Source organism: Oncorhynchus tshawytscha, linkage group LG01 (assembly GCF_018296145.1).
Source record: "Oncorhynchus tshawytscha isolate Ot180627B linkage group LG01, Otsh_v2.0, whole genome shotgun sequence".
Taxonomy (NCBI): Eukaryota; Metazoa; Chordata; class Actinopteri; order Salmoniformes; family Salmonidae; genus Oncorhynchus; species Oncorhynchus tshawytscha.
The window spans coordinates 47,585,799-47,612,552 of NC_056429.1; the positions used below are offsets into that span (position 1 = coordinate 47,585,799).

The 26,754-nt window shown below is 39.9% G+C and overlaps 1 protein-coding gene across 1 annotated transcript; it reads right to left on the minus strand.

The window, feature by feature from the left end:
* Positions 1-2,766: 2,766 nt before the first annotated feature.
* LOC112249014 (26S proteasome non-ATPase regulatory subunit 11-like) lies at positions 2,767-26,078 on the minus strand. Its single transcript, XM_024418630.2, has 12 exons — positions 25,988-26,078; positions 12,297-12,398; positions 7,454-7,617; positions 7,248-7,302; positions 6,775-6,990; positions 6,511-6,655; positions 6,190-6,313; positions 5,851-5,980; positions 4,920-4,951; positions 4,701-4,752; positions 4,237-4,379; positions 2,767-3,994 (listed from the first exon to the last, which is right to left on the minus strand). The coding sequence occupies exons 1-11, from the start codon at positions 26,076-26,078 to the stop codon at positions 4,237-4,239; spliced, it is 1,254 nt and encodes a 417-aa protein (XP_024274398.1). The 3' UTR covers positions 2,767-3,994.
* Between the last annotated feature and the right edge of the window lie 676 nt (positions 26,079-26,754).

The window sequence follows — 26,754 nt, forward strand, 5'->3', positions numbered from 1 at the left end:
TGTTCTCTCTATTTTATTATCCATTCCCTCTGTTTTTTATTCCTTAAATCGTTAGTTTTTGTTCATATAAATTACTCCTGAACTCCTTGTGGATTTATGTAGCCTCTCTCCCATCATGGTCACATAGACTAGACATAACATAGTAACTTTAAATATGGTACATTCAAATTAGTATGATATATGACATTTGGTATGGAGTTTGAATCTCATCACAGACAATTTTAGCTAATGAGCAACTTCAACTACTTACTAGTTTTTAGCTACTTTGCATGTCAGCTAACCTTTCCCTAACTCTAACTTTAACCCTTTAACTTAAATCCTAAAATTAACCCTAACCCATAGCCTAGTTAGCCAGCTAGCTAACATTAGTCACCTAGCTAGAATTCGTAACATATCATACATTTTGTAAGTTTGTAAGATATAATACGAATTGTAATTCATAACGTAAATGGGTGACGGGAATCCAAAAATGTATACATACCATATGAAACATAGCATATTAAATCTCAGATTTGCATACAGAATAATACAAAATGCCCTGAAACCAGCTTGGATCTCTAAATATAAATCTACATAAATATGCATGTATAGGTCTTGTAGCTATCATCCGCTAGTATATAGACTTTTCCTTTTGAAGGACTGTCTGTAACTATTCTAAGCCTAACCACCTCCGAGGCCTGAGCCCTAAGCCTAACCTCTCTGACCCACATGCCTAATCCTAACCACTCCTGAGGCCTGAGCCCTAACCTCTCTGGCCCCTGTGCCGAACCCTAACCACCCCAGAGACCTGAGTCCCAACCATAACCTTTCTGGCCAATAAAACCAAACCATAACCACCCCAGAGACCTGATTCCTAACCTTAACCTCTCTGGCCTCCATACCTAACCCCAACCATTCCTGAGGCCTGAGTCCTAACCCTAAATCCTCCTTGGTTCTCATGCCTAACCCTAACCCCTAGGGAGATCCAGTCCCTTTTTTTAATTGACACTTTTACTTACAACTATAAAAAAGATTTGTCTACAAATTATTTTGAATATACCCCCCTATTTTCTTATGGCAATATACATCCCGTTTTGTTCAATGTATATGAGATCATCCTCAACAGCTAACATCACTTTTTGTGAATTTTGAAGAATTTATGTAGGCCAATAAATATAAAACATAAATCACATAAAAGCCTCAGAATTCATAAAGGTCATGTTAACTGACTGCTATTATCGGGGAGGGGGGGACGTAATTATGCGCGAAATGGGGGCGGAAAGCGCAGATATTGATATAGCCTATAACCATCACATCTAAGTAAATTTGGGAGTCACGCGATGATATGGTGTGTTGTCCTCCCACTATGACTCGTGAAAACATGCAGTTTGTTAGGCTACAGATGAAATAAATTGATTAACTTCAGAGTGGTGAACGTGCACAGTGATGCGTTTTATGCCGGTTTCCAATAAATATCTCGTGTGACATGAGGATCGATGCTTGACTGCCGTTTGACGAATACAAATATTCTCGCTATTATCCATAATAATCTCATGTCGACTAGCCTACCCGCACAGGCACTGTATCTGTCAGTAGTTGGCTGGAGCGCACGTGCCAAGACCAGAGTAGATACATTTTATATTTAACACAAGCCACTGATAGCTATTTGCTTTGTTGCAATTACAATATGTTCAATTGGACATTTGCCAGGCTAGGGTATAGATAGCTAAAAAAAACTCTTCCGAAATACAGATTTAAGGTCATGAAGCAGAATTCCTGCCTAGGGATGAGAGCACATCATTACACCAAATTTGCACTCTGAGTGATTTTGCATGCCCGTTTCTATTATTTGCCCTTATGATTCAGAGGCATATAAAAACTCTATGGCATATGGAAATAAGCTATTGAATGGTCAGTGGTCATTACCATTTGAAGCATGTAATTAAATATAATTACAATTTGGCTGCAATATGTTATAGGCCAAGTGGGACCATCATGGTAGCCTAAAAGAGAAGAGGGAACTAATAAAACATGAGGGAATGGATAAACCTTGGAAGCTAATAAAGAGAGGGAACAAATAAAAAAACAGAGGGAAATAATCATTTTTAAAAAGAGGGAATGGATTAGCCTGGCTGTTTATTTTTCAAGACCCCTAAGTGGCTCCATAAAGGTTAATTAGGTGAGATATAAAATGCAGTCTTATTCATGATTAGATTAGACCATTTTGAAGTTGGAAAACATCTGACAAACTGATTGGAGTGAAATGTTCCTTGAATAAGCATGTAGCCTGTTATTTCATAGTACTTTTGTCAGACAGTAGACACACCAATTACAATGTGAACATGGCTCAAGCAGAGCGTGAAGGATTTAGACATATATTACCAAATTGGTAAATCTAAAGAGATTATTTTCCCCTTTCATCTTTGACCCAACTAGAAAACAATTTAATTTGTGAAAATTCTAATCCAATAGCACTCCCTGGTGTCTGATAAGTGTAGCTACATAATGACATTCATATGTAACCTGTGCACCTTTTGGTGTCTGTCCCAGATGACACTGTTCCCTATATGGTTTACCACTTTAGGCCAGGCCCTATAGGGCTGGGCTATGTTAAGATGCCCTAGCTGGGTAAAATGGTTTGGTGAATAGACCAAGGACTCATTGCAGCTCTGACTGTTCAATCATCTTTTACCTATGTTTGAGTTGTCTAAAATTGAATAAAATGTAACAATTAATTTACCCTGATAAATGTAGCACATATGCTGAACCTGATAACATATGCAAGATAAAACTCTATATACAGAGACAAGATAGATTTGAAAACAAATCAAGGTATTTCTTGATTATTGTAATAGGCAAAAACGAGGCAAAGTCCATCTAGTTTAGGTCCTTCAAACAGAAAATTAAGCTGTGACATTCAATATATTTATTAGCACTCGTCTTTTCTCGGTCTCATGGGAAATGGTCGACTAGTAGTCCTTGCAAAAAGTAGTCCCCAAACCTTACAGCTTTTAACTGTAAGCCCCGTTTTTTTAAATACATGAGGAATAAACAACCAACGCACTCCCTGTCAGCTAGTCACAACACATACAACCAGGTCAATCACCACCACTCCCGAAAGCACAGAGGGCTTATTTTATTCTCGTTTAGTGTAATAAAAATAAAGGGATGGGCGGGGTGTTAGCATGGCAGGCCTGACAGACACACACCTGGCAACATTATGTACAAACTGGAATTGGAGGCAGGGAAAGGAAACAATTACACCTGGATTAAAATACTATTAGAGATCATATCAGGTACTTTATATGTTCTCGATTGAGCTAACCTGTTGAAATGGAACAAATAGGAAAGTCCCAAAAAGGAAAATCACACCCTCCTGGCTCCCCAGGCAGGATAAAACAAACACTCAGTGCTTGAACGATTTTCAAACAATATATTAACCCAGGTCTGGGAACTATAAAACGGTGTGGCGATGACTGTGTCCTTTTCCTGTGGCGTGTTCGCAGGGACAGTGGTCCGTTTCATCTGTCCACTGCTGGCACAAAGCCAGCAGACCCAGATTGCCATCTGTGTGTATTGGGGGGGATGAAGGCAAGAAAACATGTGGGTTGGCCAGGGGTTGTTTGGCAATAGAACTGAACCTTAAGGCAATGTAAGCCCACCAATTACACTCTTTCAGAGATCTTTCATACATGTTATGTATATGTTTGTTTCTTTATTGTTCATTTTTTACAAGATTCCCTGATGGTCGGCAAAGAGGGGGATGCCGAGGAACATAGAAACCTGTGATGGAGATGCCAGTAGTTGGAATGTCTGTTTTTTTTAAATTTTAAATGTACCCAGACTGAATTGAAGAGGGGTGGGGGGGCAGCCTATCCCTGTCAGTTTGTGGGTTGGTCGGTTGGTTTATTTGCTTGCTGGGTTGTTTGAGTCCGAACACCGCCCCCTCTCCCCTTCCCGGAGTGCTTCACAAACTTGCCGGACAAGCTCTGTGCTGGGGTACAGGTGGTCTCCTCTTTGGGAAGAGACAAAAGGGAAAATATATTAACTAGCAGGTTGGGGCAGCAGATTTAGGGACACCGATCAAGCCTAGTCATGGACTAAATAGCATACTCAATTGAACGTGGTTAATCTGTGTTCGGGAAACCGTCCCATAATTTCCAAAGCAGGGCTGTCATACATACCTATGACACATATTCAACATACATTTATTTTATAGGACTCCAATTCTGCTCATGGCTCAGGGGACTGGCTGACCTATGTGAGCTTCTTGGCTTTGTTGTAGAGTGAGTCCACCACTTTGCTCATGTTCTGAATGGTCTCCAGGGCCGCCTCATACGTTGTGTCTACTGCAGGCTCATCGAAGATAATCAGCACACCCTCGCCTTGGTCCAAAATACCTAGAGAAGGAGGTGGAGGGATGGTGTCAAGTAGGTACAGAGTAAAGGCAAAAAAAACTCAGACCTAAAAAAATGTGATTGTCTTCCTTTAACTTGAAGTTAATTATTACATTTTCCCAACAACTATGGGACTAAAATGACGGGAGGAGGACATCTGGATTTAAACTCCCCTATGTATTTATTTGGGAAGTAAAGCTAAAGGTTTTAATTTGGCTCTATGCTCCAGGATTTTACATTGGTCGGCAGGTTTTAGCTTCACTGTCCAAATGAATTCATAGAGAAGTGTATGCGTTCACATTTTTCATTATCATAGACACCTACCGTGAAATTGTGTGTCAAGAATCATCTGTGACAATTTCCTCTCGACATCTCCCTGTGTAGAAGTGAAGAAACCAAATCAACACAGCTTTACATTACTGCTTCAGTCAACATTAGAGCAAATGTTTAAGGAAGGAAATGGGCATGGCAAAATTACAAAAATAAGTGAAAGATGTGCTGACACCATTTAATGTCCTAGTCGTGGAATAAGCCAGGACTTACTTTAGAGAGTTTTATGAGGGTGGAAATGTGTTCTGTGGGGAGACAGAACAACACTTGTCAGTGGTCTGGAACACAAGCTCAACAAAGCAAAACAAATACTAGACACAATTCTACAAATATTACTTTTATGAACACAGCAATTTGACTTTATACTTTACAAATCCTTAAAGAACTTTACAAGACAAAATATCCAAGCTGAACAAAGCTAAACTAATACTAGCTTTTTACAAATAGCCTTGCTATGAATTCCCTGCCAGTAACCTATCAGCATCTCACAACCCTTTCAAGCTGCCCACTCCATTTCCCATAACCCTAGTGGTACAATAAACTGGCCTCAATGTGTGACCTGGGTTGCTAAGGGGTACATAGTTAGTGGGCAGGACACCTGACAGCTCTTCTGACTGTACAGGCCAGTGTCTGTTCACTCCTCTGAGGGGACTTATGGGAAGGAGTGCGTGCAGAACTGAGTTGTTATTGTTGTAACGTGTGTTTACTATTTACTGTTGGTAGTAGATAATGATAATTGTTTGCTTATATAGTCTTGATCTATACAGTCCTTTATATTTATACAGTCCTTACCAGTCCTCTTGCTGTGCTAATAGTGTACAGCCTATTCATTACTGCTTATGTCCTGTATTACAGAACCACATCCTTCCAACATCTATTCCCTGTCTGCTGTGAGTGTGTACAGCAATAAAGTTCCCTTGTGTGTAACTGAGGTTGCCTCATTCCACTCTTATCGGGGAAGGTGCTAGCGGGTCACAGATCAGCCCAAACCGAGTTGCTCTCTTTCAAGCCTACTACTTTTAAACACAAAGAAATTTGGATTTTTACAGACTTAACAAATTCTTAAAGAATTTAACAAGAACAAAAGCCTAGTCTTGGACTGGAAAGCATGCGCCCACCCTCCACAAAATGCTCAGCTGTAAGCTCACCTGTACCCTGGAGAAAGGCTCGATGACACGGATGAGGTTCTGTTCAAGCAGGTTGTCATAGAGCATGGTCAAGTGTGTGTTTATGATGGAGTCGTCTCTCAACTCACCTCTATACTCTGTCAGGGCCTGGAGAGAGGTGGGATAGAGGTAAGAAGTGGGGAAAATAGAAGGATATAGATAGTAAAGATTTAGCAAAAGAGGGGGATAGAAAGAGAGGAAGAGCAAAACAGGTGTTAAGGAACCTACAATATGGGATAAACAATGCAAGGGATAAAAACAGCAAATGAAAAAAATGCATCACTGTTATTCAGATCACTCAACATGCTCTTTCTTACCTTTTCAAAATCGTCCAGCGACCGGTTATTGCTGGCCTGCGCCACGCATTTCAGAGAGTCTGTCTGTCTCCCGGCGTGCCGCAGGGTTAGCTTTCCACTAACGAGACCCTGGACCTCCTCAGGACTACAACAAGACAACAGGTTACTCATTCAAGACATCAACTTTCCTCTTAAGCTCTTATCCACACATAACCAACTCCATAACTAACTGTTGTGCTGCATATTTACTAAAATTCCAAAGTTATATCATAAGTAAGTATAGTGATTACACATTGATCATCATTACACACAACATATAGAGTTGAGCATTCAGCTGCTTACAGGTTGAGCATGATTTTGCAGAGCAGCATGTATTTGAGAGCGGTGATCGCTCTGGGATGGTCGATGGAGTCATAGCCTTCGAAGGACTCGTAGAAGTAAGAGTAGGCAGTCTTCCAGTCCTTCTCCTCTGCTGCGTGGATGATCCCTGTAAGGGTGGAGGGGTGAGGAGGCTATCAACCTGCTCAAATCTGGACCTCAAGTCCTGTTGCAATGCTGATTGTCATGCTTGCTCTCTAATCAGGGATTGATTTAGACCCAGGACACCAGCTGAGCGCAATGAGGTAAACATGGAAATCTGCATGGCGGCCTGTAGCTTGGGCGGGCAGTAAATGCCGTTGGCGGTGGTGCGTGCAGAAGTGAGGGCAGCACGGGCCTTGGGCAGGTTGCTGAGGCCGTGGTATGTCTTACTCTCCAGCAGCTGTACCTCCACCAGCAGGGCCTTGTCATCCATTTTCTTCAGTTCCTGGAGTAGCTGGGTGCCTGTGGGAGAGAGGGATGGAAGGAGGGAGGGATGGAGAGAAAGGGAGAGACATGAATGAATACACCAAGCCAGAGTTGGCAGATATGAAGGGCATTTTTTAAAGTACTTTAATTGGGACTGTTCAACTGAAGTGTATAAAACAGAGTTAACATGTATCTGATGTGCACTTATTAGGAATACCAACTGTAATCATATTCTGCTCTTTTTGTTGTGATTAATATATTTTTGTTTCAGTACAAACAAACAAAAAAGAAACAATGAAGCGCCTCTTGATACCGCTTTGTGTCAAAATACAGAGAGATGAGACAAGCCTAGAGAGAGAGACAAAGTCAAGGATAACACCACCTCATCTAACATAACCACCAGAGGTCCATTTTAAGAAAGAAAATTCTAAAATTGTTCAATTGGAATTTCAACTCAATTCCCAAATTGACAGAATTGAAATGTGTCATCAAGATCCACCAATGGCCCTTGAAGCAAGAACTGCAGCGCTACATAGAGCGAAATAGACTCAAGAACCCAAAGACCCAGGTCCAGGTCCAGCAGCGAGCGCACCAGCCGCGCCGCCTTGGCCTTGCTGATGGAATTCAGAAACGGCCGCACATACTTCAGGAGACCGCCCAGTTCTGAGGGACCCAGACAGCAGGTTGGAGGGGATCAGTTAAAGCAAGCCAAGGTGAGGAACAGAAACACTAATGTTGATCACAATGACTAGGTATTTGGGATGCAAGGTGATTTATAGATCAGTAATTCTGGGCAGTCCGCATGCAATGTAATCAAATTTCAAACTTGCGCACAGTCAAGGAGAAACTTGTCACCGTCACTCAACATTATAGAAAAAGTTAATTTCCACAGCTTCGTGATTTGTTTCCTAGCCATACTGAAAATCATGACAAAACTAGTCAGTATTAGTGTTGCACGTTATACCCAGGGATGAAAATCTGATATCAACTTTCGAGGGGACAATTACATTAAATTCTCACCAAAAGTAGTGCTGTAACACATAACCTACATTGTAATATGTTAAATGCATATTGAGGAACCATAATCACTACTACTGGATAATTGATAGGTAGTTAACTGAAGGGTTGTCCCAAATTGTTCAAATGTTTAAATCATTATAATACTACTACTACATATAATAGTTATAGCAGTGTTCCTTATCAGACCACTATGTTTGCAGGTGTTTGTATTTACAACCAGCAATACCAAGAAAGGCCAGTAGGTGGCAATGGTACTGTACACTGTTTATGGGTGCAGTTTTCGTAAATACTGTACAATGAGCATGGTGTGATCTCATCTAAAATAATCTCCATTGAGAACCATCAAAGTTGGTCTCAGTATTGAATTGACATTTGACTTTTTCTGATACATTTATATAGTCATTAAATATGTGCCACTGACCTGAATCTACTACAATAGCTTTACAAGAACAAAAAGCTCAAAATAAGTACAGTTCTAAAAGCGAAACTACTACTAACCCAAATAAATCAACCAAAATATCCTTCAAAAATACTTATTTATTGTTCAGTCAGTGTCTCAACTCTTCAAACAAAAGCTATGGACAAGTATGTCACAAAATAAGTATTTTAAATAAAATAATAATAATAGTAAGTGTACAGTCATGTACGAAAAACTACTAAACAAAAGAACAAATTTACTATATACCAGGGGTTCTCAAACAGGGGTCTGTAGACCCCTAGGGGTCCCTGGTGTAACTGCAAGGGGTCTGTATAATGAACATATTCAGTACCACAAGGTTTCCAGTAACTTTACATATAATATAGAGGGGGCGGGGTCCCTGAGGACTACTCAAAACCTTGCCTGCCTTGCCTCAAAATATGCAGGGGTTCCAGTACCCCAAAAAGGTTGAGAACCCTATAGGGGACAGTGGCACAGAACCCTATACACACTACTGAACCAAACATATATTTGTTGGTTTCAATGGATCCAACAAATAGCTGGCAGACAATTTCCCGCGAGACTGTCCAGCCTATACATTGTACATTACAGACAACTATGCCATTCAGTCTCTCTTGGCCCAAGCTAGCCCGTATCCAAGTCTTCATCCTGCGGAGTGCACTGAATCTCCTCTTAGCCTCACATGAAGACATTGGCACCACAAACAAAATTCTGACCAGCACCTCAACTTGGTGAAACAATCCCCCGCACCTCCACTGGAAGCCTCCTTGAGGACCTCTGCTGCCTCCCCACTGCTGCAACTGGGTTATTTGTTGCAAAAGAGAGGCAACTGCACTGAAAGAGAATCTATGTTCAGCTCAGGGTACTGATCTAGAGACTAATCCAACTCCCCCCCTTTCCACCCTTTGCCGGACGTTTAGACTGTCCTGGTCAAAATGGTCACCAAACTAAACCTCCACACCATCCAACACTTTAAAAAATTCTGCCCTATAGTGATCCACTGCTTTTCCAGCAAATCATCTTGAGTGTGTCTCAATGGATTCAATCAATGTTGTTGCTTTCTCATACAGTGCAAGGTAGCTTTCGACATTTCTCTTGCCTCTAAGAGATGACAGCACACACACTCGACTGCAGCCTGCATACCAGAGACAGTCTGAGTTTTCTGCAGTGAAATGTTAAAGGATTCAAGCTCTCCAAGAACAGCAGAGGCAAGTGTGAGGCCCAACAGTCTTGCCTATGCTGAAGTGCTCAAATAATCCACTGGCAGTTGAAGCCGTCTTGGATGCAGTTATTGCCATCTCCTCTAGGCTGCTTAGTACCCGCTCATACTGCCATAGCACAGCTCTATTAGCAGTATTCCACACAGCCCTTGTTGGATATAGAGGTGTTAGGGTGGTTAGATGTGCATCGTCGGACGTGGCAATTGATTCAAATATGCTCTTAAACTTTCCTGACTGGCCATAGAGGACACCTAACTGATTGACCCAAGTAAGGGAATCCCGGATCAGTGGGGAGGCTGACCAGCCAGCCTGTGAAATCAGATTTACACAGTGTGCTCCACCATGCACATAGAGGGCTAATGGCTACTGCCTCCTCACAATTGCTAGTGCACCTGTGTATTTTCCTGCCATGTTTGAGGCACCATCGTAACTCTGCTCACGTAAGCCAGACATGGGCAAATTGAGCCTCAACAACACATCAGTTGCTACTTTCACAATGCTCTCGCCTGTTGTCTCCGACACCCTGTATAGCCCAATAAACTCCTATTTAGGGATAAGGTCATGGTCAACATAACGCAGGCAGACACTCTCCTGTTCAGCACCAGAGACATCTTGAGTAGCGTCAACAATTACTGAAAATTGTACAATCGGAAGAGACCTAATCTCAGCTGCAATGCCTCGAATGACTATTGGCCATGATGTTCAGAATTTCCTTCTGTGCTTTGGGGCCTGTGTACATTGTGGTACGCTCTGTTAACCACTTCAGTAAAATGGGATCGTCCCCTAAGTTTCAAAAGCTGGTATAAATTCCCACTCATCTGTGTGGCCTCTAAAGGCTTGTCCCCGTCTTGCCACATGCTGCACCGAACTAACAATTTTCATCAAGCAATTCATGCCTTGCGTCCTCCTGCCGTTTACCCCACGCGCTGGATAACAGGGCACGATTGGATTTAGCTGGTGTGCTGCTACAGTTACAAAGTTGCAGTGGGTTAGGCAGTTTAGATGTGCTGTGAATTTTACAATGGATTTTCTCCAGTTCCTAAAACCTGCACTAATGAAGGCAGCATCTGCTTTTTGGCCAAAATATGGCTGGCTTGAAACCCTTGGCTACAGTGCAAACAACACTCCTTTTTTTGATGGATTATAAGGTAGCCAGGGGAAATCGCGAAACCATTTCTCTTGAAACGTCAACACTCACTTGGCAAGAGTTTGCAGTTCTATAAATTGTGGGTGTGGCTGATATGGTTTTGTGCCATCACTGAGGTAACTGAACAATGCTGTGCCACTGTCCCCTATACTGGTGCTGCTGGCAAAAAGGTTGACACCTGGTCCTGCCGTGGCTGTGACACTGTCCTCTGAAGTCTCTGTCCCTTACTCTTTCCCTTTCACCACCTTCACTGCCTCACAGTCTGTCTCCTAGAAAATAAATAAGGTGTTTGAAATACTCCTAAATACTGGTACCCAAAACTACACAATCACAACAGCAATACCATTGCCTTAAACAAATATTGGTTCAGTCACCAGTTTAAGTTGAGTGGGGGTATCCATGGCATTGTCCAATTATGTCCCTATTTTACAAGTCTAAAAAAGAGAACCTTTCATAAATGTTGTCAAACAAAGACTCAACAAACTTACCTGAGACTCCCTGTCTTAGCCAGTCTGTCCCTGCCTATCTGTCCCCAGTTCTGCTGTCTATGTGCCATCTGTTGCCCGCTCTGCCTAATTACATCATTATGAAACATTTACATGTCACGTTTTTCTTATGAACATTTTATCAACTAATCTTTGATATATTAGGCTACTAGGGTTCTTACTTTGCGTTGTGGTGTACTGAAAAATGCTCTGATTTCCGTCTTTGCTGGCGACACACAGTGTGCAGTTTATTTACAGTAGGAGACAGATGATAGAATTTCGCAATCTTTTGAAATGTAGGCGCTATTAAGTGTCTATAATCAGCACAAGTGCCTTCATGGCATATTATTGAAATAAATAGTTATGTTTACAGTAATTTATTGGGTGGGACAAATCATGGCGCGTCCACCCCATCCCCCCTGGGATTGCCGCCTATGGGTATACTGGTACCATGGTACCAAAACATCATGATACCATTTAAGAATACCGTAGTACTGTTTCATTTGATACTACTGACTTTTTCATCCCTACCGATCTAAAGAACCTGCTGGTGTCCATTATAAAATGTTTATAAAAGTCAGCTTTGTTAATAAATTCAGTTTGTTAATAAATTCAATTTCATGCGCTTATCACGTGTGGCAGCTGTCAACCAGCACCATCCCCTAGACCCTACCAACCCCAAAATCAGCCATTCTATGCAGTATTATATTATATACTGAACTGTGTGAAGTTAAATTCAATGTGTTGTATTGAGTAGAAGTCTGAATTTCAGTGACAGGTTTTTGGAGAACGTTTCAAAAACGTAAACAAGCGTCTGGGGACGGGCGAACAGGATGCTAGGCCACAGATTTTCTTCCACCAAGGTATCGCGATACGACTCGGTATAGTGATACTTGGCCTGGTATCGTATTGTTTGCAAAATGTTGGTATCGTGACAAGCCTAGTCAGCATCATTCTCTAGTAGAGGTGATATGTGAGTCTGCACTTATCCACCTGAAATCGGAGGGGATGAGGGAGGGAGGATGTGTCACCTGCAGCCTGGCCCGTGTTCGCCAGCAGACCACCCAGCTCCAGGATGCTCTGCTCTTTGACACACACGGCCTCCTCATCGCTCTCCTGGATGTCCCGCTTTACTGGAAAAAAACAATAGAAGAATACTTGTTGACATTGGCAGCACAACCTTTTACACGTAGACCTAGCGTAATAGATGGCAAAATCTAGGCTATATGTGAGAAAAAATGTGCAAACTATAATACATGGCATAATCAGTTTTGTTGTCAAATCAGTGTGGATGCTCACTTATAAGTCACTGCTTTCAGTTGACAGCTAGCTGGGGGAAATTATCCCTGGGTCCAACATTGGACACAGTTCGCTAACAGTCAATGTAACAAAGGCTGAGCCACTATCTGTTGAGCTTCTGCTGTCAATAAATCTGATTTAGCTGGCTCTACTTACCAACATAAATGTGTAGCTAGTTAGCTAACATTACTGAAATTACACCGAGGTAAAGACAGTTTCAGGTTGGATATTCAACAGATTGTCACACTTTCAAACCTCAATAACTTTCAAACCACTTGTAAACCGACAAAAAAAAGTGTGCTATGTGCGCCTATGTCATCGGGTTAGCTAGAACCAGTTTTGAAAGTTTTAGAAGTAATGGTTAAAGAGCTATTGAAATTTGAAAAATTTGATTTGTCACCATGTTGATGGTCCCTAACTGCTGTTGGTGGGCGTAAGGGTTCGAAAAAGTCATTAGTCACATAGCTATCACATTCGCTAACATTTAGCTAGATTGGTAAATTAAAAAATATTTAGCTAGCTAGATGATTCCAATCTTAACGTATACGTTCAGCTACAGTAGAAGGTTGGAAATGCCTTTTGTTTAGATTAACACAGCTGAGCTGGTGCAAGATATGGCTTGGAAAACGTACCTCAATCAAGGGATATATATGGAATTGTACTCCGAATTGTTCCATTATCCCACCTACTAGATGAGAAGATTGAACGACTGCTAGTTAAGTAAACCGAAGTTTTTGTTCTCATGCTAGCTAACAGTAGCCACGAAAAAGTGCATTTTAGCCTATTCTTTGATTGAAATACCGGTCGATGTAGCGCGAGAGCTTCTGATACAGCTCAAACAACTTTGATAAGCCCAATTATTTTGCAACAATTCTAAAGGCAATTTGTGTAATTTTTTAATATATATTTTTTAAAAGGCCACGATTACAAATAGCACATTTTCTCTCTCAACTGGTAATTGAAGTACACTTCCTTGTCACCATTCAAGTGCATGGCAACTAGGCAGACTTCAGTGCGTCACACAGCACTTTGCAATGAGCTGGAGGCAGTACGCATTTCAAAATCATGCTTAATTGTTTGAAACCAGAACGTTTCATTACATATTATGAGGCATGTTTTACCTTGCTTCAAAGTAGCCTAGCCAAAATCCAACCAAATGTGTAGGCAATCATTTTATAAAGACTTCCATATGCCATTGAAACCAGTAGCCTTTTTCTTTCATGTTCTATTGGTTTTCAAATCAACTTACTTTCATTGTCCAGCAGCAAAGGCCAGTGGTATAAAATACTTTAAAGTACTACTTAAGTTGTTTTTTGGGGTATCTTTACTATTTATATTTGACTACTTTTACTTCACTACACTCCTAAAGAAAATGTAAATTTTCCCTGACAGCCAAAAGTACTAGTTACATGTTGAGAGCTAAACAGGACATGAAAATGGTCCAAATTACACACTTATCAAGAGAACACATGGTCATCCCTACTACCTCTGATCTGGCAGACTCACTAAACACAAATGCATAATTTGTACATTATGTCTGAGTGTTGGAGTGTACCCCTGGCTATCTGTACATTTTAAAAACAAGAAAATGGTGCCATTTGCTTTGCTTAATTTAAAGGAATTTAAAATGATTCATACTTTTACCTATGGTACTTAAGTATATTTAGAACCAAATACTTTGACTTTTACTCAAGTAGTATTTACTGGTTGACTTATACTTTGAGTAACTTTCTATTAAGGTATATTAAGGGTTTGGCCGGGGTAGGCTGTCATTGTAAATAAGAACTTGTTAACCAACTTGCCTAGTTAAATTTAACGATTGCAACCTTTTTTCCACCACTGGCATAGACACACTCCTAGTCATATTGGTCACCAATGCTAGTTGTTGCATAGTGTGCTGCCATCCTGTTAGAAGGTAACAGATTGTAATAAAATAATGGTTAAAATGTATTTTCATTGTGTTCCATGGTGTTATTTGCCCCCTAGTGGAGCTTTCTGGTACTTAGAAAGACTACGCAAACAGGAAGTAGAGAATTTGTTCTGTACGCATAGAAGCAGCTATAGTTAGTTATTTCTTGTCAAGCTTCAGCCTGGGAAAATATTTGTTTGTAAGTTCGATTCAAGCATTTAGCGAATGATGATAATATTGTTATTGATAGAGTTGCTTACATGTCAATGTTGGTTGGTTGCATTTACTCACACAAATTGCAATGCCTTTAATGTATGTCATTAGCTGTATTACTTTGCTCGTGCGTCATGCAAACATGTAAAATATACAATACTGTAGTTTTGTTACTGTTTCTAGTGTAATATGCTTTGTTATTCTACATAGATGGTTGTACATTATTAGAGTAATGAAAGGAGTTAGCTAATTGTTACTCATATATGGTAATTGGCTATATGGTTTGGCATCAGGCCAGATGCATGGTACCTTAGCACGTGCTTTGTATTTATGCAACTTCAAATGTATAATGTACAGCTACAGTATGTCGGTGTGAATTGAATACTAAAGTATATTCTTTTCTGTATTTTGCAGTTTCACAACAAACGTTTTCAATATATTAATTCAAGAAAAGTCACGCCTTGGGAGTTTTATTGAAGACTTAGTTGTAAGCTATCTGTCTAGATTTGCATGCGAACGCAACTCAAATTACTTGTAGTTGCTTAGTGTAGGCCTAGACTATAGGATATATTGGAGCCTACATTTCTTCACACAGAAAAACGTTGGCCATTTATAAACACATTTCATGCAATTCTACAACACTTAACTGGAAAAATGTGTAATATGACATCCATCTAACTTGGAAACAAATTTACTGTCCAAAAACAAACAAAAGTGCCACTGACAAGGATATGGCCAAAGTTCTCTGCCGGTACATTCAATTAAGTTGAGAATTTTGATAACTAAAAGACAGATTGGAGACACTGACTTTTTCCATATTTTGCTACGTTACCGGCTTATTCTCAAATGGATTAAATTGTCCCCCCCCCCCTCAAATCAACACACAATACTCCACAATGATAAAGCAAAAACGGGTTTTCATAAATGTTTGAAAAAACTAAAACAAAACTGAAATATCACAATTACATAGGTATTCAGAACCCTTTACTCAGTTGAAGCACCTTTGGCTGCGATTGCAGCCTCGAGTCTTCTTGGGTATGACACTACAAGCTTGGCACACCTACATTTGGGGAGTTTCTCCCATGGGCTCCAGAGTGGTGCAGCAGTCTAAGGCACTGCAACCCAGTGCTTGAGGCATCACTACCAGCCGTGATTGGGAGTCCCATAGGGTGGCACACAATTGGCCCAGGTTAGTGTTTGGCCGGGGGTAGGCCGTTATTGCAAATAAGAATTTGTTCATAACTGACTTGCATAGTTAAAAAGGTTACAGTTGAAGTCGGAAGTTTACAATTCCTGACATTTAATCCAAGTAAAAAAGACCCTGTCTTAATTAAGTCAGTTAGGATCACCAACCTTATTTTAAGACCGTGAAATGTCAGAATAATTGTATTGAGAATTATTTCTTTCAGCTTTTATTTCTTTCATCACATTCCCAGTGGATCAGAAGTTTACATGCACTCAATTAGTATTTGGTAGCATTGCCTTTAAATTGTTTAACTTGGGTCAAATGTTTCAGGTAGCCTTCCACAAGCTTCCCACAATAAGTTGGGTGAATTTTGGCCCATTCCTCCTGACAGAGCTGGTGTAACTGAGTCAGGTTTGTAGGCCTCCTTGCTCGCACACGCTTTTTCAGTTCTGCCCACAAATTTTCTATAGGACTGAGGTCAGGGCTTTGTGATGGCCACTCCAATACCTTGACTTTGTTGTCCTTAAGCCATTTGCAACAACTTTGGAAGTATGCTTGGGGTCATTGTCTATTTGGAAGACCCATTTGCAACCAAGCTTTAACTTCCTGACTGATGTCTTGAGATGTTGCTTCAATATATCCACATAATTTTCCTTCCTTATGAAGCTATCTATTTTTTGACGTGCACCAGTCCCTCCTGCAGCAAAGCACCCCCACAACATGATGCTACCACCCCCCGTGCTTCACGGTTGGGATGGTGTTTTTCAGCTTGCAAGCGCCCCCTTTTTCCTCCAAATATAATGATGGTCATTATGGCAAACAGTTCTATTTTTGTTTCATCAGACCAGAGGACATTTCTTAAAAAAGTACAATCTTTGTCCCCATGAACAGTTGCAAACCGTAGCCTGGCTTTTTTAATGGCGGTTTTGGAGCAGTGGCTTCTTCCTTGCTGAGCGGCCTTTCAGGTTTTGTTGATATAGGACTCGTTTTACTGTGGATATAGATACTTTTGTACCCGTTTCCTCCAGCATCTTCACAAGGTCCTTTGCTGTTGTTCTGGGATTGATTTGCACTTTTCGCACCAAAGTACGTTCATCTCTAGTAGACAGAACGTATGTTCTTCCTGAGCGGTATGACGGCTTCGTGGTCCCATGGTGTTTATACTTGCGTGCCATTGTTTGTCCAGGTGAACGTGGTACCTTCAGGCATTTGGAAATTGCTCCCAAGGATGAACCAGACTTGTGGAGGTCTACAATTTTTTTTCTGAGGTCTTGGCTGATTTATTTAGATTTTCCCATGACGTCAAGCAAAGAGGCACTGAGTTTGAAGGTAGGCCTTGAAATACATCTACAGGTACACCTCCAATTGACTCAAATGTTGTCAATTAGCCTATCAGAAGTTCTAAAGCCATGACATCTTTTTCTGGAATTTTCCAAGCTGTTTAAAGGCACAATCAATTTAGTGTATGTAAACTTCTGACCCACTGGAATTATGATAGTTCATTTTAAGTGAAATAATCTGTCTATAAACAATTGTTGGAAAAATTACTTGTGTCATGCACAAAGTAGATGTCCTAGCCGACTTGTCAAAACTATAGTTTGTTAACAAGAAATTTGTGGAGTGGTTGAAAAAGTTTTAATGACTCCAACCTAAGTGTGTAAACTTCAGACTTCAACTGTAAATAAAAAAAATGATCTGCAGATCCTCTCAAGTTCTGTCAGGTTGGATGGGGAGCGTCACTGCACAGCTATTTTTAGATCTTTACAGAGATGTTTGATCGGGTTCAAGTCCAGGCTTGGGCTGGGCCACTCAAGGACATTGAGACTTGTCCAGAAGCCACTCCAGCGATGTCTTGGCTTTGTGCTTAGGGTCATTGTGCTGTTGGAAGGTGAACCTTCACCCCAGTCTGAGGTCCTGAGCACTCAGGAGCAGGTTTTCATCAAGGATTTTATAAGACATATACTTTGCTCCGTTCATCTTTCCCTCGATCCTGACTAGTCTCCCAGTCCCGGTCTCTGAAAAACATCCCCACAGCATTATGCTGCCACCATCATGGTTCACCGTAGGGATGGAGACAGATTTCCTCCAGATTGACGCTTGACATTCAGGCCAAATAGTTCAATACTGGTTTCATCAGAGCAGAGAATCTTGTTTTTCATGGGCTGAAAGTCCTTCAGGTACCTTTTGGCAAACTCCAAGCGGGCTGTCATGTGTCTTCCGTCTGGCCACTGATTGGTGGAGTGCTGTAGAGAAGGTTGTCCTTCTTGGAGCTTCTCCCATCTCCACAGAAGAACTGTGGAGCTCTGTCAGAGTGACCATCGGGTTCTTGGTCACCTTCCTGACCAAGGCCCTTCTCCCCCGATTTGCGCAGTTTGGCTAGCTCTAGGAAGGCACTGTCCTTCCAAACGTCTTCCATTTAAGAATGATTGAGGCCACTGTGTTATTGGGGATGCTCAATGCTGCAGAAATGTTTTGGTACCCTTCCCCAGATCTTTGCCTTGACACAACCCTGTCTCAGAGCTCTGCGAACAATTCCTTCGACCTCATGGCTTGGATTTTGCTCTGACATGCAATATAAACTGTGGGACCTTATATAGACAGGTGTGTGCCTTTCTAAATCATGTCCAATCAATTTAATTTACCACTCCAATCAAGTTGTAGAAACATCAATGATCAATGGAAACAGGATGCACCTGAGCTCAATTTCAAGCCTCATAGCAAAGGGTCTGAATACTTATGTAAATAAAGTAGTTTTTGTATTTGTTAAAAATGTGCAAAAATGTCCAAAAACCTGTTATTGCTTTGTAATTATGGGGTATTGTGTGTAGCTATTTAATTTATTGTGTGTACGTTAATTTAATGAACGGTATAATATGGCTTTAAGGTAACAAAATGTGGAAAAAGAGAAGGGGTCTGAATACTTTCTGAATGCACTGTACATGGCTGTCTCTGGGAAATGTTGTCATCCAAATTTGAAATATAATGATATTGAATATCCACCTACTTGAGCCCCAACACTTTGTATATTGGTCATTCTCCAGTCTGAAGGTACAAACTCTGCCTTCATGGCAGGCCCAGGGGGAGCAAATAAAGTAACTGCCCTATAGGCCTACCACTGGCCAATCGGATGGCTCAGCTAACCAGGTTTGCAGTAACATAGCAGGCATAAAAGAAAGCTACAACAAAGTTGATACTGTGAGATTTCAAAAACATGACTAGAGAGATTGTCAACAAATACTGCTAAGAGTGAGTTCATGTTTAAGTTTTTACTAAGCACTGTCAACACTTTCGATTCAACACTTTTATAAGCCATAAAATGTGCATTCTCCCTACTTCCATTTGCACTACAACCAGCACTGCAGCTGCAATGAATGAGTATGAAAGTGTATCGATAGGCTTGCATTATTATTAGGGGCTTAAGTCTTTTTTAATATCAAGGAATATTTTACTGTCTCTGGTCATAGGAGTAACAACATGAATTTGTGCGAGTAACATGAATTTGTGCGGTGCGACTCGAGTTTAGCCATTAGCAGGAAGACAGTAACCCTTTTTGGTCAGTGTCAATGGAGAGCGGAAGGATGTTGAGGCAGACCATCACACTGTTTCCCTCTCCCGGCGCTGAGACTGACCATCAGAAACAGGCACAATCAGCCCAGTAAAATAGAAAAAAGATCATTACTTAAATGTGTGCTCACTCAGCTGTGCATCAGGAGAAATACAACTGATCTATTGCCAGTGTGATCATATAGCCTACCTCGATTATTATTATTATTTTGAACTGTTCTGGGAAAAATAACAGTGTATTGGCAGGGCAATTCAAGTAAAGCCAATATGCGGTGATAATGTATAGGTCCTATAGCCTACTGCACATAGTTAAGCAAAAACCATGGTAGAAAATAAAGATTCCTAATTGGGTAGATGTATATTTATATAAAAACGGTACATATTCAACTTACTTCTACAGTACTGTTTTAATAGGTTAATTTTGCATAGGCTCACGTTTTTTAAATAAGTAATGTTAAAAAAAAATCTGAGCGGTAAATCTCGGCTTGAAATTTGATTTGAGGTTGGTGACCACTAGCCCACAGGGTCTGTGTAGCAGGCGTCCCTATTCTCACACCCCAAATCCCGGTCTGGTCTGTCGAGTCTGCTTCGCAAGCGTTCCCGAAAGTTCTGCGATGTTGCGTCGATGGGTATACGGTTGGAATCACTTCTGTCTGTGTCGGAATCTTCTACCATTTAGCTAGCTATTAATTCTATACACAAGCAAAATAGTTAGCTCACGTTTACCTAGCTAACTGCACAGCATGCTAGCTACAGGTGTCTTTTTTATTATTATTTTTTATTATTTAAAAACATTTTTTTTTATTAACAACAAATCAATACATAAAGCACATGAGGGAACACAAGCATACATATATTACAAACAATAGACAATCGAGCTAGGGGGTACAATATCACATTACAATTACACAAGGACCTTAAGGGACATGCATATACTTACAATTCTAACAGCTTTTTTGTTAGTAGAGCATTTAACCGTCTTAAAATACAGTTCAATTTCTTTTTGTAGGGTACGAAAATGTGTTTTTCTGTTTGTAAATTTACATTTGTGTACATGAAATTTGGCCAAAAGAATAATGAAATTAATTACATAAAAATGATTCCGCTTATTTCTATTGTATGTAAAGAATCCAAACAGTACATCTCTCCACAATAGTGTAAAATCTTCATAAATGTGTTCAATTATAAACCTACTGATGTCTTGCCACAGTTTTCTTACATGCATACAATGCCAAAAAAGATGCACAACTGTTTCTGGGTGGTCATTACAAAAGGAGCAATTGGAGTTGATGTTTTCCTTAAACTTCTTCATATAGTGGTTGGCAGGATAATATTTATGAATAATTTTAAAGGAAACTTCCTTAATTTTGTTAACAAGTAGGTATGTCTGTCGCAACATCCAAACTTTTTTCCAACAGATATTATCAATAAATCCATTCCAATAAGGCATGACATAAGGTATAGATACAACATCCTGCTGAAACAAGGATCGTATCGCTCTGTTGTTGAATGGACCAAAAGAGAAACAAATCTTTCCTACTGATGAGTCAACAGGGTCAATAGAAGGTAGGCTCTGAGGGTCAGGTCTTGACATGTTCCTGAATAACATAGCAACACCTGAGGGAATGGCATCTAAAACAATTGCAAAATCATTAGGTGTTACAGGGACCTTGTAAAGTGATAAGAATTCTTTATAACTGAGTAAAAGACCCTCTGCATTTACCAGTTGGCTCACCAATAGGATATTATTTCTGAACCAATATTCTAAAAACAGAGAGGTATTTTTATACAATATATCCCGATTATTCCATATATAATATCTGTGTGGAGAAAAATTGTGTTTATAAATTAAGGACCATGACAAGAAAACCTGCCGATGAAAAGCAGAAAGTTTCACTGGAACTTTGTCAATATTATAATTGCAAACAACATGAAGTTAAGGCCACCAAAAGTAGAGAAGACATGATGAGGAATAAAATTCCATATAGAAGTGGGTCTTCTTAGGAATTGTTTTATCCAATTGATCTTGAAAGTATTATTTAAAGTAGTAAAATCCAGAAAATTCAGTCCACCATTCTCATAAGTGTTCATTACAACAGTTTTCCTAATGTAATGGGTACGGTTTCTCCAAAGAAAGTTGAAAAGCATCTGGTCTATCTCCTTGCTTATTTTATGGTCAAGATATAAAGATAGAGCACCATCTGTTAGTCTAGAGATACCTTCAGCCTTGGTTATTAGGACTCTACCTTTTAAAGATAAGTCCCTCTGTAGCCATTGATTTAGTTTCTTCTGGGTTTTTTTTTTAATAAGAGGGTTAAAATTTAGTAAGCCTCTAGACTTCTGATCCTTTGTAATGGTTATGCCTAAATATGTAAGTTCTTCTTTTACTGGAATACCATAATATGAAGGTGTCACACAATCTTTGACAGCCATGAGTTCACATTTCTTAATGTTAAGATATAGACCAGACGCTTTGGAAAAGGATTGTAATCACATTGATCGATATGGGAATTTGGTTAGCGTCTTTCAGAAAAAGTGTAGTATCGTCAGCCAGCTGGCTTATAATAATTTCTTTACCAGCTATGGAAATACCTTGTACAGGACTATTATTTAAAGAATTTGCAAGAAGTTGGGTGATTAATAAAAACAGGTACGGAGAGATAGGACAACCTTGCCTAATTCCTCTCTTTAACTCAAATCTAGGTGAGGTGCCATATTTCAATTTGATAGAGCTGTTACCATTTGCATAGAGAGTCTTAATAGCCTTACAGAAAAAATCCCCAAAGCCAAGTCTCTCAAGGGAGTGGAAGAGAAACTGATGCTCTTCTACTGTGTCAAATGCTTTATAAAAATCTAAAAATAATATGAAGCTATCCTCAGTTATTAGGTCTGAGTAGTCAAGTACGTCTAATACTAGTCTGACATTGTTAGAAATATGTCTGTTCCTCATGAAGCCAGACTGTGCTTCATCAATGATTGCATCCAGGACTTCTTTAATTATTTTTGCAAGTAGTGAGGCTAATCTCTTATAGTCATTATTAAGAAGACAAATTGGACGCCAGTTATCGATGAGCAGCACTTCTTTTTTAGGCTTAGGTATCAGTGTTATTAACCCCTGACTCATTGTAGGAGGGAGAACATTGTTTTTAATACTCTCTAAAAAGACTTCAAATAGGAAGGGAACTACTTGTTCAGAAAATAATTTGTAAAATTCTGATGTAATTCCATCAACACCTGGTGATTTATTGTTCTTTAGATGTTTGATAGACTCTATAATCTCTTCAACTTTGATGGGTTCATCACACTGTTTAGATTCTATATCACTGATAGAGTGAACATTATTCAGTGAGTTAAAAAACATATCTGTGGATTCCTGACAGTACGTAGAGCTATACAATTTTCTGTAAAAATTGCTGCAGTATTTAGCGATTAATTTTTGGTCATCTGTAATAACACCATCAATGTTTAACTTATGGATAGTGTTATTTTTAGAGTGAAATTTCTCAAGTCTAAAGAAATAGGATGAATTCTGTTCTCCCTCCTCAATCCATTTTTTCCTAGATCTAATAAAGGCTCCTTCTGCTTTTAATTTATATATATTATCCAGTTTATTTTGTAACTCAATTAGTTCCATCTTCTCCTCCCCCAAGAGGTCAGCTGGGGACCTCTGAGAAAGGGAAGTTATCTTAATGATCACCTTTTCCTCCTCAGCTCTTCTGGTCTTAGCAAGATTACTACCATATTTTCTAAGATATTTGGAACACCTCAAATTTAAAGAGCTCCCAGTTCTTGCAATAAGATTTTTCTTCACAAGCCTTTTCCCAAAAGTGTGAGAGCAGATCTTTAACCTCAAATGTAACTATATCATTATTTAATAATGAGCTATTTAGCTTCCAGTAGGATGCTCTACCAAGGTTCGTATCAGGGGTAAATATTTTGATATCAATGTAAATAGCCTTATGGTCTGTGAGGGGAGTAGTACAAATATTTGTAGTAACACACTCACTATCAATACATTTGGATATAAGCCAAAATCTATTCTGGATTGTCTGGAGCCTGTTTTGTTACTCCAAGTGAATGATCTTTCGGCCGGAAACCTCTCTCTCCATATATCAGTAAGATCAAACTTTTCCATAAAAAGTATTAAACCCAAATTCTGATTGGTTGGCCTACCTGGGGGCCATCTATCAGTTGAATTATCTATTGTAATGTTAAAGTCCCCTCCTATCAATAATAACGAATTGGGAAATTTAGATAACCAATGAAGTATATGTTTCTCTATAGATTCAAGCAACTCATCATTCTCATGTTTGGTGTTGTACCCGTAGAAGTTTACAGTAATGAGTGTAATGTCATTGTAACTGATCACAAGACAAATAAAGTGACCAAAGGGGTCACTTTCCGAGTGTAGAATATTACCACCAAAGGTATTTTTCATTGTAGTGACACCAGCAGAGCGTTCAGATCCATGGGAAAGCCAAATATCGTTGCCCCACTGTGACCTCCAGAAGTTGGCATCAGCAGAAATTGAGTGAGACTCTTGAAAAAAGCAAAAATCTGTTCGAAATTGTTTAGCAAATAAAAATAAGGCCTTGCGCTTCACACTGTTTCGTAACCCCCCTAGCATTAAGAGATAATATAGACAAAGACAAAACAACAAAGATTATATAAAAGTATAAACTGTAGTAGGATGAGTCAAAGACGTAGGAGCAGTGAACGTAAACGATAAGGAACCGAGATCTGCACCATTTAAGTCAATTTAAAGTGAAAATAGCTTATTCCATAACCTTTGAAATTCAACTCAACTGGAAATTATGTTCAAGACCAAACCAAGGGTTCTTGTAGTAAGAGAGACTAAAAACCCTCTTTAGTGTAATCAGGAACTATTCTGAGAAATAAAACAACAAATAATAATTTAAATAAAAGGGTACCTACTATATTAAGTACATATGAAAACTGATCATAAAATAATTGAATAACAAAATGTTTTACATATAAACGTTCCTAAGACCTTTTTTGGAAATAAGTATTAATAACTAAATAGAACAATAACCGTGTAAAGTCAGAGCAGACCTGTATGCCATTTAAAACAGCATCTTAGTTACTGTATACATAAAACATAAATTCAGCTTTCAATCTTCTTCGTAAGTTTGTAAACAAAATAGGACTTCTGGTCATACAAGAACAAACTAATGAATTGAAATACCTGAGTATTCCTGTAAAATAGTCACCTGATGCTTGTTAGGTAAACCACATAAGGAAAATGAGAATACCATGGCTGAAACCATCAACCTGTTCCTTCTGGTGAGATTTTAGGGAGGAATATGGATTTCTGAACCGTTGATGAAACCTCGTCCTCCTACGAAGTAAGCAGCCTTCCCCTCACTTCGTGCTATCTTGATCGTTGGCCACAACTTGTTCCTTCTTTCTATGTCTTCCGGGCTGAGATGCTCAGCGAAACGCATACCATGGCTCTGAAGGAAGGCGTTCTTCCTAGCAGCTTTCCAGACAGCATCCCTGTAGAATCAATCTGGTAGTGAATAGGATGATGATACCCCTGGGTCTTGAATCGCTTTGCTGTTGCTTCTTGCCGAGGCGATGTACAACGTCGATGGTATCACCAACTTTGTTCTTCTCTGCAGGCAAAACTTCTTGGCAGATACGGATAGCCTCTCCTCACACATCTTCCTTCTCCACCTCTGGCAAGCCGTAGAGTCTCAGGTTCCATTTTCTTGTGTATTGTTCCAGATCATTGAGACGTCTATGGTAGACATTGTTATTCTTTTCCACCCTTTCCACATTTTTTTCAACTTTTGCCACTCTCGTTTTCACATCATTAATTTCACCACATGCAAACTCCACAGTCTTTTTCAAGCCTTCGATAACCATGGTGTTCGCACCTACCATTTTCTCAATGGCGTCACACCTGTAGTTGATGAGTAAGGAGAGGGTAGCCACGATGTCAGAGTTCATGTTGGGTTTTTTGGAGGGTGGAGGTTTGCACGGAGTAACCGGTAAAGAGGGGAATTCGTCATCTTCAGCATTCGAAAGCATGATATTATCCATAGGCCAAGTGTAGTTATGGCAGTTGTCTAAAAGCACGTTTCTCTCTTGTTGATTAGCAATAGAACGGCTAACTTTTTCCTTTCTTTTTTTGTCACGACTTTGCATGGACATGCTGAAATAAATGATACAATTATCATTCCAGTCACAGGAAAGGTCTTATATCTTGAACAAATAAAGATAATAATGACTAAACTTTTTTTATTTAAATTTTTCACAATCTTTCTGAAGTTTGGTACGGAGCTCGGTAAAAAAGCGTCTGTTCAAGCAGCCATCTTGGCACCGTTCCCGCTAGCTACAGGTGTCACTGCTGCTGACTCACAGCCCGGTACCTCATTGAGCTAAAGTACGGTAACTAGCAAGCTACTAAGTTACTAGCTAAGTTAGCTAGCTAACTTCTCTAACCCATGGACAGGGACTCTTTTAGCGATAATCTACACGTCCAAGAAACGTGGATACTACAAGTTATGTTGTAGCTATATACTTACCTATCGAATATAAAATATAGATAGATGCATCCCGGTTTGAACTGATAAGAGACTGGGCTCTTTGAAACTCAGCCACTGCCGGGGCTGCCATCTTGCCTCCTCTCAAGACGGCTTGTTTCCGGTCTGTCAATCAACATTCCTCTTCTTTTCCCTTGAAGTTATAAATGGCGGTTGCCCCACCTACTGGACTGGAGTATGTAGCCTATGTTTCACAGACAGAGAAGGAACCATGCCTAGTGCCCACTAATGTTGTCTTCTAGGGTAGCAGGCTGGTTTCACGAGGCTAGTTATCTCCCTAAAATAAAATACAAATGTAACCTCTTAACCTCTCAACACAGGTTCTCCTTGATCTGGGCTATGGACAACTCCCTGCATGTGTAAAGCATAGGAACCACCCCTGTTTCCCAGTGGACCCTTAGTGAGGTTTCTTTTATTGAGAATTTCGGTTGAGAGGTTAGGTTTAAATGTTATATATTTTATTGTATTTTACTGTGCATTTGTGTTGTGTTGCATCTACCACCTGTAGATGAAAAGCAATGAGTGAAGTCGTGGGAGGTGCATCTGCGACAGCCGAAAGGCCAACCCTATTGTGGTTTTCCTACAGCAAGGCTCAGATCAACATGACAGTGTCAACGTGCCATTGTTTATATATATTTTTTATTTATAATGTCTAAATAAACATGTTTCTTAACTCCAATATCAAATGGTGACCTGTCATTCAGAGCAGGTGGGGCATTTAGCTTGAGCCCCACCTATTTTGCATGTTA